At 35.7% G+C, this 15677-nt stretch overlaps 1 protein-coding gene across 7 annotated transcripts in view; it reads right to left on the reverse strand.

Annotated features, from left to right (window-relative positions):
• Positions 1–3271: 3271 nt before the first annotated feature.
• bel (ATP-dependent RNA helicase bel) overlaps positions 3272–15677 on the reverse strand; it is a 112396-nt gene continuing 99990 nt past the window's right edge. For all 7 annotated transcript variants that reach the window (XM_068378702.1, XM_068378701.1, XM_068378698.1 and 4 more), the window contains 4 exons: positions 14589–14764; positions 14363–14480; positions 13943–14212; positions 3272–6675 (listed from right to left, as the gene is read on the reverse strand). In XM_068378702.1, the coding sequence (XP_068234803.1) occupies positions 6560–6675; positions 13943–14212; positions 14363–14480; positions 14589–14764 (680 nt within the window). In that variant the 3' untranslated portion in view covers positions 3272–6559. The remainder of the gene's footprint in view (positions 6676–13942; positions 14213–14362; positions 14481–14588; positions 14765–15677) is intronic.

Raw genomic sequence — 15677 nt, forward strand, 5'->3', positions numbered from 1 at the left:
ATTCAAATGTAAAACACTATCTGAAAAGATTTACAAGGAAAACCCAATAAAGAAAAAATAATGTGCCAATTAGAACCAATATTTTGAAACAACCTAGTCAGAATTATGAAAGATCTTAAGCAACATGTATAATGAACTAACTGAACAAATGTGTAATAACTAGATCTGGAATAATAAATTTAATAGAATGCAAGTTCCAGTCTAACAAATTAAGAGAAGACAGGAGAACAATACTTGAAACAAGGTAGAATGAAAGAATTAAAGCAATTCAGAATACTGTAGATTGATCACCAAAACTCTGAAGAGACTTTCTCAAAGCCAATTTTTTATGCAATTGAAGAAGAGACAGACCTAATAGTTTCTCAAAAGTAAATTTGCTGTTGAGAATCACAAAATGGTCACAGAGAAACATTATCAAGGTTGAGATCTGGATGTTGAGGAACCATTGTTCTCAACCTACTCACAATCACACTTTGGACTGTTAGGATTCAACTACATGCCCCATAATTTGCACCATGAACTAAATTGTAGCTAAATCTCTATTAAGGGATTCAGCAAACTCATATCTACATTCAGACTAGCATCATCTGCATATGCAAAGAGCTTGTTTTCTGGGTAAAACCATGTCATGTGTATATAGTATGAAAGTTTATGGGCCAAGAACACTACACTGAGGAACACCAGATATCACATTCCTATACTCACTATGGTGCCCATCAAGAAAAACTCCTTGCAATCTATTACTTGAAAATTAAATAATGATGCTAAGAAAAGACCCATTCACTCCCAACTGTTTGAGTTTGAAAACAAGGGCCTCATGATTAACACGATCAAAGGGAGCACTAACACAAAGGTCAATTGTATGAACTTCCAGTGCAGCAATGGAGATTGTGAGGCCATCACATGCTCCAAGGCCTTTATGAAAGCCAAACTGACTAGGGAACAGATGATTACCTTTAGCAAAGTTATGTAGATGTTTTGCCAAAAGATTTTCAAAAACTTTAGATGTGTTCAAGTGAACACAATTCAAAACAAAGTCAAACCCCAATGTGTATAACATGAGAACTCCCTTAGAGATCTCAGGTCTATAGTCCTGGGTGCTAAAGCGTGGCGAAACCTTAGACGCTTCTCAGCCGTCTTGTGGCAAGCATCAGTTGGAGCACACTCAACGACCAGATACAAAGTAGCATCAAGGAGATCGACCTCCAATGTAGGATCTACCTCAATGGTAGGCAGAAGAATCCGCCTCTTCAGGATAAACCTCGAGTCACCGTCCGACCTAATGACAAAGGCTCTTTCCTGAAGCAGTGAAGGAGAATGATCTCATTTAGATTTCTTTTTACATACATGAAATTTCTCCCATTCCCTACAATCCTAACATTGGACTCACAAGTGTCTCAACTTCCAAATGACTCATGTAAGTCCCACATGGACCATCCTTCCACACTGAAGTCCACAAAAAACACACTTGCTTCGCACTCATTCAGAAAGATGAGCAAAACAATTGGCACAGAAGCAATGAAGACTTTGGAATGGGGAGAGTTAAGAGTGGTTCCCTGCCCCAACCCAGCCTGTCGTACCGCCACACGGGCAAGTAGGGTGGTGCCATATTGGTTGAATCTTTATCGACCATACCAGCTCACATGCTAGAGTATACCCATAAAAGATTTGTTTTTGCATAAGAAGAATTACATTTCCAAGAGAGGTAATGTAATGCCACCCGTTGAGATACTACCGCTAGAGAGTTATGGGGTCTTTTGACTGGCCAGACAGTACTACATTGGATCCTCCTCTCTGGTTACGGTTCATTTTCCCTTCGCCTACATACACACTGGATAGTCTGGCATATTCTTTACATATTCTCCTCTATCCTCATACACCTGACAACACAGATTACCAAACAATTCTTCATCACCCAAGGGGTTACTGCACTGTAATTGTTCAGTGCCACTTTCCTCTTGGTAAGGGTAGAAGAGACTCTTTAGCTATGGTAAGCAGCTCTTCTAGGAGAAGGACACTCCAAAATCAAACCACTGTTCTCTAGTCTTGGGTAGTGCCATAGCCTCTGTACCATGGCCTTTCACTGTCTTGGGTTAGAGTTCTCTTGCTTGAGGGTACACTCGAGCACACTCTCCTATCTTATTTCTCTTCCTCTTGTTTTGTTAAAGTTTTTATAGTTTATATAGGAGGTATTTATTGTTGTTACTCTTCTTAGAATATTTTATTTTCCTTTTTTCCTTTCCGCACTGAGCTATTTTCCCTGTTGGAGCCCCTGGGCTTATAGCATACTGCTTTTCCAACTAGGGTTGTAGCTTAGTAAGTAATAATAATAATAATAATAAATGCACTCTTGACAATGTTTATTTAAATAACAGTAATACCCATGAAACCAAATTAAGTGATTATTGATCATGATCTCCTCGAAACATTTTCCAAGCACACTTAACGTAGTAATTGCTAAAAAAAACGGGAATGCATCTTGAAGCACAAGCAGCAAACATTCTGGAGACGTCTGAACACAACTGACAAGACTGAGAAACTACTACATGACAGACACTGGCATGTTTCATAAGAAAAAGGATTTTAAAAATTTTTACAGGTAAATGTCGATCAAACTAAGCTTCTGGAGAAGCAGCAATACTGTCTGTAGATCAAGAGAGGTTCATAAAAATAAAGGACGGCATCTAAAATATTGCCATCTTACACATCGATCAAGCTCTTTTGCTATTTTAAAGTTTGATAGGATGGTCAGGGATTTTTTTACTCATATTGCACATAACCTCTAAACAGAGCCTATGTTGCACACAAACCCCTTAACAGACCCCATATCGACAAAAATGTCACCATCAAAGCAAGCCATTAACAGCTGTCAATACACTGAGACTGATAAAATTATTGGGCCACCTTCTAAAATCAACCTTTACCTTCAGTGAGCCGTCAAGTTTGTGAATGAGTGCAAACTAATTTATTTTGGTGCCCAACATCCACCCATTTTGGGGGCTAAGTGTTTTAGATATATAATACTATCCACAAAAGATTAAAATAATTACTGTTGATCAACAAAAAACTAGGGATTGGTACAAGTGCATCAAATTCAAAATTAACTAGTTAGTAATCTTGCACTATTTGATGATTAATTGTCAGTCTCCTATCTTAGTTGGCTTTTAAGAAAAAAAAAAACTGTCTTACTCTCCTTCACAAATCATTAGGTATAATCATTTGATATTCTTGAAACCATACAATAACATACAATTGGACATAAAACACAAAATATTTTACAATTTTTATTTGACTTTGATAAAGCTTTGAATACATTTTCTAGGTTCATAAATGTTCTAAATGCCAGAGTGAATATAATAGTATAGTAGTAGACTGTAATTTGCCATCCCTATCAATGTGAATCTCTCCTTAATTTCTAGAAATGAGAGAAATAAAAAATATTTTATAATCTTGTATAAAAAGACAGTACATTTTATCTACACAATATCTGGCGCAGAGACCCCCCAGGTATATTTCCCCAATATTTTAGGTACACTTTTCTTTCCATGGGAAATGATGAGGACCACTTCCTGACCCTCCCGGAAGAGCTAATGATTAAAGCTCTCGCAGGGCCCGGAAGATGACGTTGCTCTTCCTTGGTGGAAAGTTTAATTTCCCTCTCAGCTCCCATCTACAACTGCTGACAATCAAGCCAAAAGAGCAGTATAACAGATATTTCGCATAAAAAGTCTTTTGAGACTACTTTCTTTTGCTATACCATTAAAGCTGAAAAGTATTGATTGGTTTGTGGTGGTTGACAGCACTTGCAAGGGAGCAACGCAACCCTATTATAAGTTGCCTATATATCCACACATTTCAAAAAGTGACATTCATGTTGGTTCAATAATTCTACATATATAATCATAACTATAATATTCATTTGGCTAATAACCAACAAGCAAGTTACATAAAATCCACATCTGTACACACCTACAAATCATTGTACCATGAGCAGTTAAAATTTTGCAAAATTTATTATGTATATTCATACTGTATACCCTAGCTAACAATGCAATGCAGCATCCCACTGCAGGAGCAGTGCTTATAATTAAAATGAAAAAAAAATCACCAGATTAGTTTTGAACACAGTAAATATCTCTAACAGATCATTGTGCTAACTTTGTACCTGATCAAAAGCTCCTGGATAAAACAGTTAATCCTAGCACCGTGTTACAAGGAGCAGAAACATTAGCTTGGGAAAATGCCCTAACAGTCAGATCTAAGGGCACTCACTTTGTTCACTAGGAACCAGGAGCCAAATTCTTACTGCACTCACACACAACTCCTGCTTGCTTATAAAAAAGGAACAGTGCGCCATCACCGACTAGAGTTAGTCTGAGGGAGCATAAGCAGTGTCTGCCTATGCAGCATCATCTACAATAACAAATATGGATCACTAAATAAAGACATTTGTACATGAACATACAAACTAACATATCTTTGGCAATGCTCAGACTATGACTGAGATTACAAAAAATTAAATAACTATAACCATTTGTGGAGGATATGATGATAAAAGTGGAATGTGGGCTGTACCTTGACTGCTATCAGTACATGCTGCTTCAAACCTGCTAGCTTATGCCAGGGAAGAGCTGGCAGCCCTCTGCCGGGGGCGTTCTCTGCCACAACCCAAACCTGGCCCCGCACCCAATAACCCGCCTCGTCGCGGGCAACAAACTATATCACAGTAATAACGGCAGTGTTCGCCAAAGTGAATAATACAGGTACACATGGCCTTCTTGTAATTTACAAGACGTTTGACTTAACACCTAAGAAGGCTGCAATGTGCCACATTATAATTATAGTAAAGAGATGCATCAATACACCGCTGCTACTTCTCTCAGCGATGCCTCCCTGCCCAGTCTGTGACGTCACCAGACAGAACACATTTGTCGAACACTGGATAAGCCTAAGCCCTGAGATAATTCAGGTGATTTGTATGACTCAGGGATGGATCATTACTGCAACATGCTAGCCACTGCCTTCAAGAGACCAGGCTTGAGTGATGCTGCGGCCATGTTTTGCGGCTCTGGCCGCTACTGTGTAGAGGATGCTGCAACCAGCACCCAAGTCCAACCAAACTAAAGTAAAAACCAGTGGGGTCTTCAAAACCAGAAGGAGAGACATAGATATCTCCATGCAGAGCCTCTTGAGGAATCAATCCTCTAAATATTAATCTACATATATAAATATAAATAAAGACCAACATAACAGTGTATATATTTGGGCTAAATTCAAATGTAATTTGACAGGTTACTTAGTTACTCAAATTTTTCTTCTGAGCCATCATTACTTAAGTGATATTTCATCACAGCTGCTCCAGAGGCTTCCTCAATGCTACAATCAAAAGGGACGGCAAAATATCAAATACTCAATTAAACTTCCCAAAAGCCATGCTACAGAAGTCTACATATTATAATACCTTAATGAACGCAACAGTGTGTACGTTGCTGTTGCCTGGGTGGTCCAATGATCTCTCACTTAAATTAGAAAATTCTTATTATTTTTTCCTCTCTTCCTCCACGACAATATAGGTAGAGGTTCATTCTGATCTCACCCAGCAACACCACCGCTACATTAAATATCCAGACACAAAAGTTAACAGCAGCCAACCTTGGCAGTTAGGATCAAAGGGATTGTAAAACAATGTTACACATCTGACCTGTCTCTACATCATCACCTTTACATCAGAAAGAAAAAAATTAATTATGTAATATATTAAAAAGGGCTTACAATCCTCAGTGCTACACAGTAGATCATGGTTATTCTATACCCATGAAAATGGATAAGAGGCGAGACCAACTATAATCATTTTGAGGCCCCTCCTCTTGATTGCAAAGTCACACACACAAAAATAAGATATAAAATATAAAAGTCCTTTTTCAAAATAAAGTCCTATTTGGTTTGTGATGCAGATTTTCTAGCAGTTAACATCAAGACAGAGCCTTTTCGGTCAAGGTCAACATATTCAAGACAAAGTTCCAAGCTTGTGACATAAGAAAACTTCAAGCTTAAAGGAGAACCCCGCAACATTGTGGTTCATTATCTGCATAAACAGTCAGCAGGGTTTGGACATTGACAACACTTAAAAGTTTGACTGCTGCTGAAACTTTTTCTATGCCACTTTGTGGTCACTTGTTTCTGGGGACGAGTATGTTAAACACTATTCATGGAAAAATTGTGTCAATATATGAAGAGGTAATTACACTATGATGGGAAAACGTTTGTCAGTGATAAGAATAATTAGAAAAAAAAAAATACGATAAATGGTATCCAGCTTCAAGCATATTTTCACTGAAAGTTCCACTTACTGTCTGTAAAGTATACGTAATCAACAAACACTTTTTGCTGGGGGAAGGCAAAAATAACCTTATAAACTAACAAGTGGGAGGTTGTGGTTGTTACACTTCCCCCAACTAAACTAAGAAAAGCAAACACTGCACTTCCACTAATTGTAGGGTCCCAGATATAACAAGTTTTGCACAAGGTGGCAAGGTGCCCAAGCTCCCGCTACCAGCGCTCAGTTACCCCACCAATCCGTCCCCGAGGCCCCGGAAGCGTTGTAGTTGTTATAACCACTGTTTCCACCACTGAAGCCTCCATAACCTCCTCCATAATGGTTGAAATGTGGGGCAGCTGCAAGGAAAAAGAATATTTATCAACCATAAATATCGCCAAAAACTTTTATCATTCTTAAAAGACCTCTTCTTTATACAGTATTTTAAAATCCCTAGGACTGTGATAGGAATTTAAACCTTTGAATCACACAAGACATTCTATGTCCGAGGACTTCCACTCCCTTTAAGCCTTGTTAACTTATTCTACATACAGATTTTCTTTCATTTACTTTTTCTTAAAATTTTATACAAAGTTTGAGCTGTAAAAGACACTCGAAAATAGAGCAAGGGAATTGAGAACTGTAACAGTTGTTTCTCCTGTAGGGTGGAATTGAAAGGGTTAATATATACAATACAGTGAACCCTCGTTTATCGCGGTAGATAGGTTCCAGACGCGGCCGCGATAGGTGAAAATCCGCGAAGTAGTAACACCATATTTACCTATTTATTTAACATGTATATTCAGACTTTTAAAACCTTCCCTTGTACGTAGTACTGTTAACAAACTACCCTTTAATGTACAGAACACTTAATGCATGTAATACAGTACCCTAAACTAAAACAGGCACAAATATTAAAGGCGACTTTATATCATGCGTTTCCTAAACACGCCAAAAAGCACGATAAAAAATGGCAACCAATGTTTTGTTTACGTTTATCTCTGATCCTAATGAAGAAACAGACGCATTTACACATCTGTTTATAGGTTAGTTTTTGCATCAATTATATTGATTATTCAGTACAGTATGTTGATTTGGTTATTACTAATGTTTTACTTAATTTTTCTTAGGACTTCCAAATGAAATTTTTTTCTTTATGACGCCGCCTGAAACGACGGCGTCATAAAGTACGCTCAGTAAACAAACTAAGGAATTTAACCCGCATGATGAAAGTGATAAATAATGATATTACAGTAAAAGCTTTTATAAAATATGTTATTACAAATATTATTTACCGTATCTATATAAAATCATACATACGTAGCAAAGCAGGAAAACAATCTACGAGAGAGAGAGAGAGAGAGAGAGAGAGAGAGAGAGAGAGAGAGAGAGAGAGAGAGAGAGAGAGAGAGAGAGAGAGAGAGAGTTGTTTTACATACGTAAATGTAAATTTTAAACAAAACAAAAATAGCCCCATTTCATATAAAATAGATTACAAATATTTTACTTTATCATATTACAGTAGTCTGTATAATACTGTAAAGTTCAGTACAGTATGTTGTTGTTAAAGTCGTGGCGATGAAATTCTCACGAAACAAAAACACGCCATTTGAGTACAACAGCTGATTCATTCTCTCTCTCTCTCTCTCTCTCTCTCTCTCTCTCTCTCTCTCTCTCTCTCTCTTCGTGTTATACAATACTTACATTTAGATGAAGAAACTAAAATTAGTTTTCTTAGTGTCAATTAAATACGAAATGAAATAATTAGGCCGAGTCTACATCCATTTCAATCATAGCCAAAAATAGGGCATCCGATTTCATCAGCAAACCACTATTTTTTGGGAAATATCATTTTATTCTAGAAAATTGCCACTCTTTAAATAGTTAATTGCACATTAAGAAAGCGTGTACTTTTGTTTTTAAATTTCGGGTGTGTTTTAAAAATCGAGTATTGTTGACTTTTTTTTTTTTTTACTTTTGGCTGTGATTAGATCAGCTGTCATCTAGCTGCCGCTCTTGAGTGTGTACGAATACACTAACAAAGTATCATTTATACCATTTCTTAACTTATTCAAACCGTCTACAGTATACAGTTGATATTACATAAGCACCAATGTGTTATAACCTATCAAATTTTTTTGTTTATTACATTTAAACCCCCCCCCTCTCTCTCCCTCTCTCTCTCTCTCTCTCTGTGTGGGCTACTTTTCACTACCTCCCATTCCTTACCTCTCTCTATCTCTCTAACAAATGATATCTTTGTTGCTCCTCAAAGTTTCATTTATATTGAAAATCAATCATGATTCAATTTTCCTTACTTTCTCCAATCTCGCACCATCGGTCACATCGCGGTATTTTCGATATTTCCGGAAAATCCGCAATATATGTATAGACATGGGTTATGAAAAAAATCCGCGAAGTGGTGAATCCGCGATGGTCGAACCGCGAAGTAGCGAGGGTTCACTGTACACTAATCTGCACATGAAAATTAATTGAAACTTCCATAAAGAAATATCTTTAAAAATTAAGGGCTAAAAAAACCCTAGTTTTTATCAATTTTTAGATTAGATTCTGTGTTATGCACTAAACGTATGTTTAAGGGTATGTCTTGAATCTCAATTTATTTACATCTCATTGCTATACAAGGATATTGTGATCATCAGCAAAATTTTGGTATACAGACTAAACCAAGGCAAGGCTAGGCCACAAAAAATATTACAAATTATAAAATACTGTAGTGCTATAATTGTATGTAAATTAAATCACTTTATTTTTGGCTACTTTTAAATAATTTGAAAGTAAAGTACGTCTTTAATGTAATGATGCATTAGATAAGGATTGATTTGATGAAAATTCAATACTCACAAAATAAAGAGTACACAAAATCAATAAAACTAATAAAATTTGTTTTCAATTTTAAGGCTCCTTTTAGATACTGACCAAGTAAAATTCTCAAATAAAATTTACAATAAAAGATTTATCTTATTTTGAAGTACTGAAACTGCCCACTGTTTACTCTAATACAGGTACAGTTTACCACTTGATTCGATTTGCAGTCATCTGCTCTCAATTTTGTAGATTTGCCAATATTCATGTAAAAAGCACACTCCTTTTCAATTCAGCTTTTACCAAGCTCCAGCGACAAGATAACCTTTTCATGGTGGCTACAAAAGCTTTAGACAAGTTTATAATTAAAGGCAATTTCTGATCCTTATATATTGTTTATACAATAGGTAGATAACTACAGTACAAGAAAATTTGAAGGCTTTCTCCTTCACCTTAATGTGTTAGTATGAAAACTACTGCTTGCCTGGAAGATTAGTATATTGGGGTAAGTAAATATATTTTACTAATTAAAAATAATTACAGTAAGTCCACTAGATAGAAATTTTCATAAGAACCTGCGTGGAAAATTTTTTTTAAAGTACAATACTTTATTATTTAGACAGCCATAGGAATTCTTGATACATAAGTAGGATAGCTCAAAGTTGTTAGCAAGATCAGCCAACTGTAAAGGTAATCAACTTACTTCTTTAATCACCTGAATTCCTCTCTCAAAAATTATTTGGATTGACACTTAGCAATGAGACAATCTAGCAGCTAATGGCAATAACGATGGATTGACTAAGCCATACCGTCTTCATCTTCAGTCAAAGTTGAAACCAAGGTCTATCGAATAAGAGGTCTACCCATCAGCGACACAAACTGCGTCCTCTACTGTGCAAACTAGCCATGCGGTGACTGCTGACGTCACACCATACTACGCTCTAATTTACCAGCCTTTGTTTTCCAGTATTTACTATTTTACAGTTTGCTTGCAAGGAAGCTGGTGTTTAGTATTCAACTCTTCTCCTCCATTTCTACGTTACATAGTTGGGTTAGTATATTGGATATCAAACCATAAATTTCAAAGCCTGTTATTAAATTAAGCACAAAAAAAAATATCACATTGCCTAAAAATATAGTTATGACAGTTTCAGATATTCTTTATGCTCCAAAAAATTTACTATCATTAAGATAGAATTTAGCGAGTTTTCCAAGTGTTTATATTTAACGACCTAGGTCCTACAAATGTTAGGTTATGGAAAGCCTTAGGCATAAGTGTGTATATTTCAGCATCACTGATCGCGTTACCTGTCTTTGCTGATGCTCTTCATCTCATGAAACTAATAGCTAAGTGACTGATTTTGTCCACTGTTGTTTGGTATGAGAACTTATAAAGAGAAATAAAAGCAATTTGAAAAAAAAATCATATAAACTTGGAGAAACGCAAATGTCAGTGGCTTTGTGTATAAATGTAAAATTAGCTGTGCAATTGGTACTGGAAACAATTTGTAAAACCTTATTAGTTTTTTTTTTTAGTGTATATTCATTAGTAAATTATTAGTGTAAAGACTGTATCTATATATATGAATGCACGCAGCTTATTTGTACATTTGGAGTTTGAATATTTCCAGATAGAATTTAAATAATATTTCTTTCCTATATGCAACTTTTTAAAACCTACTTTTTCTTAAAAACCTTCTCAGTATTTTATCACGACCTCCAGTCATCAAAATCTAACAATTTTTCTGAAATAGTTATGTTATCCTTAACCATATAATGAAGAATAATGAACTTTTGCAAAGGAAGCTCTGACTGAACTGTGTTTCTAGCTGGCAACTGGTGCTCAATGACATCACAAAACTTACCCTCTAATCCCTGCTCCCCCACAATTTACCTGTGGGTTGACCTCTTTTTTTTCTATAGACCTTGGTCAAAACTATTATCAGCAGCAGCGAGGAGGTTGTGCATAAATATGAATATCAAGAGTACTGTATAGAAGTAGCAAATTTTATTATCAACTTTCAAGTTTATTATCATGAACCTCACATGATGTACATATTGCTGACTCCCACACACTAATGGAGTGGGGTTGTCAGTGATGGGATGAAATCATTTATAGTTTTCAAATAAAATGAATTAATACTGTAGACCTGCCATTATTCTAGCTTTTGGTAACAAACTACCTAAATTAGTTTAAAATAAAAAACTCCACAATGTCGTACTCAAAGATTACCTTGTCCCCTATTTCCTCTAACACGAACTAAAACTACAATTAAAACTATATAAATCACAACCTAAACTTTTATTTGACCACATCACCAGCAGCCACTAATTTACAAGGCCAAAATCAACACAGGCTTAATCAGTTGATGTCTTAAGTATTTGCCATTTCTTACTTTACTGTACTAACCTTAATGACGAGAGAAGAAAAATAAAAGAATTGCAGCAACCATACGAAAAGGAAAAAAAGAAGATAGGAAAAGTTCTATTTAATGAAGAAGGAATAGTAAAAAGAATATATATGTCAGAATATGTTCATTTGGTCACATAAATCAGTCTTGCATACGTATAAGGAATATATGGCCTAAATCTAAATGGACATTACAGTGTAATGATTTGTTTTAATTATATTACCCACTAAAGCTCTTTTTAGGCGACTCGATAAAATCTGTTCCAGCAACTTTCAAGTCTGAGATCTACCTTACCGCTTCTCTTGCAAACATAATTACGATAGTATTGTCTATTTGGTAACAGGGAACATCTACTGCAAAACATTTGAGATTCCTTTCCTACTCTTTTGGGATACCAATGGTATGCACCCAATTGTCATACAGCTTGTTTAAAGGTTACTTGTGAGTGGCAGTAGCAAAGCGCAAATTGTTGCGCTATCGCACAACTAGAAACTCAAGTTGCACGTATATTCACCGGGTCGAACTCTCTGAACATGGAAGAGCCAATGGTTAACGACACAGGTCTTTCATCAATGAATCGGCCTCACTTCAATTACCCTCCACTCAACTGACACAATCCAATTCAATTATTGGCACTAATAGCGAGTTCCAAGCTATGCAAACTATTGAGTAATTTAGTTACACCTCATTATACCTTAATATTTTGATTTAATGAAATACCTTTTTTTTTGCCATATAAAGAAAAAATCTTTTCTTTTGGCTTAAGAAAGTCAAAAGGGGGAAGTGTAAGAGATACTAGTCATGATACTAATCTTTACTAATAATGCTCACTTGGCAAGCAATGCTTTAGTTAGATATAACAATGAGCAATGAAACATTATTTCATGTGTCAAACTATTGTAGTGAATAGATTTCTGAATTTGGGCAACACCCCTGGGATGGGGACAGAGTCATTTATAGCAGAGGTGTAAGAGGGAAAGGCTACATAGACACCAAAGCAATGCCTAAAATGAACGTGCAATGGTGGCACTACATCCTGAAGATTAAATTTTATCATAAATCTAGGACTTCTGAGGAAAGGCACTGGTTTCAGGTGGTCATTTAGTGCTTTCATAAATATTTAGCAGAGCTACATTACTTTGATCTCTTGACTCCTGCACAAGTCATTTCATGATTACTTAGGAGACTGAATATATTGTTAGTATTGTATGTACAAACTGAACAAAGGATAGGATTTTCATTTCTCAAGTGCAAATAATATCAAAATATTGCAATAAGAAACAAAGGGCACCTGTCAAGTGCAAAGGGATAAGATTTATCAGATGACATAAAAGATTTTTGCTCCTTGAAGGAAAAAGGATATTATGAAAAAAAAGTACAACATAATTAAGCTCAAAGGGAATGCGGGGACATATTACACCTACAACTTTTTAGCTTTCATCTATTTACTGTTTATTCATATTTTCTTCAACAATTAAAACATGAGGATCAACATTAAATTTCAATTTTGGTAAAAAATAATTAGTTGATGACAGATTGGTTCTGTTGGTTGGTTATAAATATTTTCAAGTCTAAACGTAAACAAAAAAATCTTTTTCAATTGGCCAGAAATAAATCAAGAACCATTATCAACTGACCCTTTGACCACTATTGGACATAGTTTACATACAATTTTTCTACTCTCTTTGCTACCATTGGGTATATTTTATGTCTAGTATTTATAATTTTTTCCTCTATTATTCAGGCATATGAAAACCTTACAATATATTCAACATAATATATCAATGTAATGGGAATTTATTTAGTAATATAAAACATATTGTAAAGCCTAATCTTGTATAGATTTTGTGCCAAGATGAATCCAGTAAAATATCCAAAAGAAAAAGGAAACTGTGGCTTGAGTACCAAATCATTTGGTGAGGAGTTGGCACTCAAAGGGTTGAAAGGAAGAATGATACAACCTTATAATTAGTAATTTTTGCACAACCAAAATTCAAGGAATAAATTCTGAACAATGTAATAAGGTTAAGCTGTCATAGGGTTGGGATATAGGATTGGATTTCTGGTTTTGGGCTAAGTACTCTTGGGGAAAAAACCAGAGTTAAAAGGTAAAGCAGTTTGAACAGCATAGTGGAAGGAAGCATTACCTAGGTAAAGTGGAATGATATAAAGCAAGTCCAGTTGGAAGCACGACCCATAATTAATGCCTACAGTGCACCACGTAATGTGCACTGAGAGCACTACTCCTCACAAGGTAAAAAACTGGGGATGAAGGAACCACCTTTCAACAGTTCATTATTTTCAAACTTAAACTGCAAAAATAACAAAATTGGACTTACCTGTTCAAATGTTACAGTGTAAAAGAAATAAAAATACCACAATAACTAACCACCACCAAAGTTGCTAAATCCTCCACCAGGCCTTGCAGGGCCAGTAGTATGACTAGCTTTGCTTCGGTCAGCCTGGCGATAATCTCGAGATCCAAATCCACCACCAAAGCGCTTTCCACCAGTGCGTCCGCGTGCTCCACCACCCCAGCGACTCTCCGATGCAATGGCTTCCAACCACTTGGGTAATTCCTGTTTGGCTTCTTGCAATAGCTCCACAAGATCACGAACCATATTGCGGTTCTTATCGTTGAAGAAGCTTGTGGCAAGTCCTGAAATGCAAATTCTTCTCACTGTTTTGTAAGTTTAACTTTACAAGTTTTCTTCGCAAACTAATTACTGTACCTTAGTTATTTTATATCAATGCTTTATCTGATTTCAAATGATTAATTGCTTCCCTTCAACAGGTACACAGTACTTACCCAAATTACCCATACGTCCAGTTCGACCAATACGATGAACATACTCCTCTATATCTGAAGGCAAATCAAAGTTGATGACATGTTTAACATGTGGAATGTCCAAACCACGAGCAGCAACCTAAAAATAAAAATAAATAAGATAAATACCTGCCATGAATAAACACAGTGGTCTCCAATAAAAAAAAATTTCATATTCTCCAAAGTACTGTAACAGAAAATAACATACTGCAGTGGCAACCAGTACAGGGCACTGGCCAGAACGGAACACTCTGAGAGCATCTTCACGCTCTCGCTGACTGCGATCTCCGTGAATGCTGGTAACAGGGTAACCATGTCGATACAAAAATTCTTCTAGGGCATCAGCACCTTTCTTGGTCTCCACAAATACTAAAGTCAAGGATTCTGAAAAACAATAATTTCATAAATTCATCCTGAAATACAGAAAAAATTTAAATACTTTTACATGCATTAAAGAATTGTAAAAATACTTGAAAAAATTTTTAAAAGTTCGTCTGGACATGCCTGCAAAAAATATATTGATCAAAGAGAACCCAAGAATCATGGCTGGAGACGTTATAATTATACATAAAATGAAATAAGAAAAAGAACTAGATCAAATGGCTGGAACATGAAAACTTCATCCCAAAATAAAATGGTAAGCTAATATACTGAGAATAATGAGGCAATTACTGTAGTCAAAATAGCAAGAGATTAATGAATAGTACGGAAATTCCTAGAACTATAATAATAGGGGCATAGGTTGACAAAATACATACACGAGTATGACTACGCTACGAGGAATGTGAAACTTTTCAGTGCAAGCTCTTTCACCTTGACTTAGCATATTACAAGATTTGTTTAACAAAGTAAGATTAAATAGATACGCATGCAAGGACATTACATTTGAGGGCAATCATCTGATAAATTTCAAGAGCACGAAGTCTTTGTTATGAAAACAACAATTATACTTTATTTACCAAAATGCGAGAATGGTCAAACTAAAATTTTTTTGCAGAGCTTCAGTATTCCCGATTTGGGATATCGTTTTTACACATGGTTTTACAAATTATAGACAACCATGGCAATATTGCTGCTTTCAAATTCTCAAAAGGAATATCTGATGTCCTATGATATTTCAAATCTATAATGGACAATCTTAAGTAACCTTAGTTTGCTACACTGCAATAATGAGTCATTATTAAAAGTCACCTCATCAGAGTTAAGATGTTTTTAAATCTTTATTACGAAGTAAACTAGAGATTCCTGATACCTAGAACAATAAACCAAATATATATTGTATGCACCATAAGAAAAG

This window comes from Palaemon carinicauda, chromosome 8 (assembly GCF_036898095.1).
Source record: "Palaemon carinicauda isolate YSFRI2023 chromosome 8, ASM3689809v2, whole genome shotgun sequence".
Taxonomy (NCBI): Eukaryota; Metazoa; Arthropoda; class Malacostraca; order Decapoda; family Palaemonidae; genus Palaemon; species Palaemon carinicauda.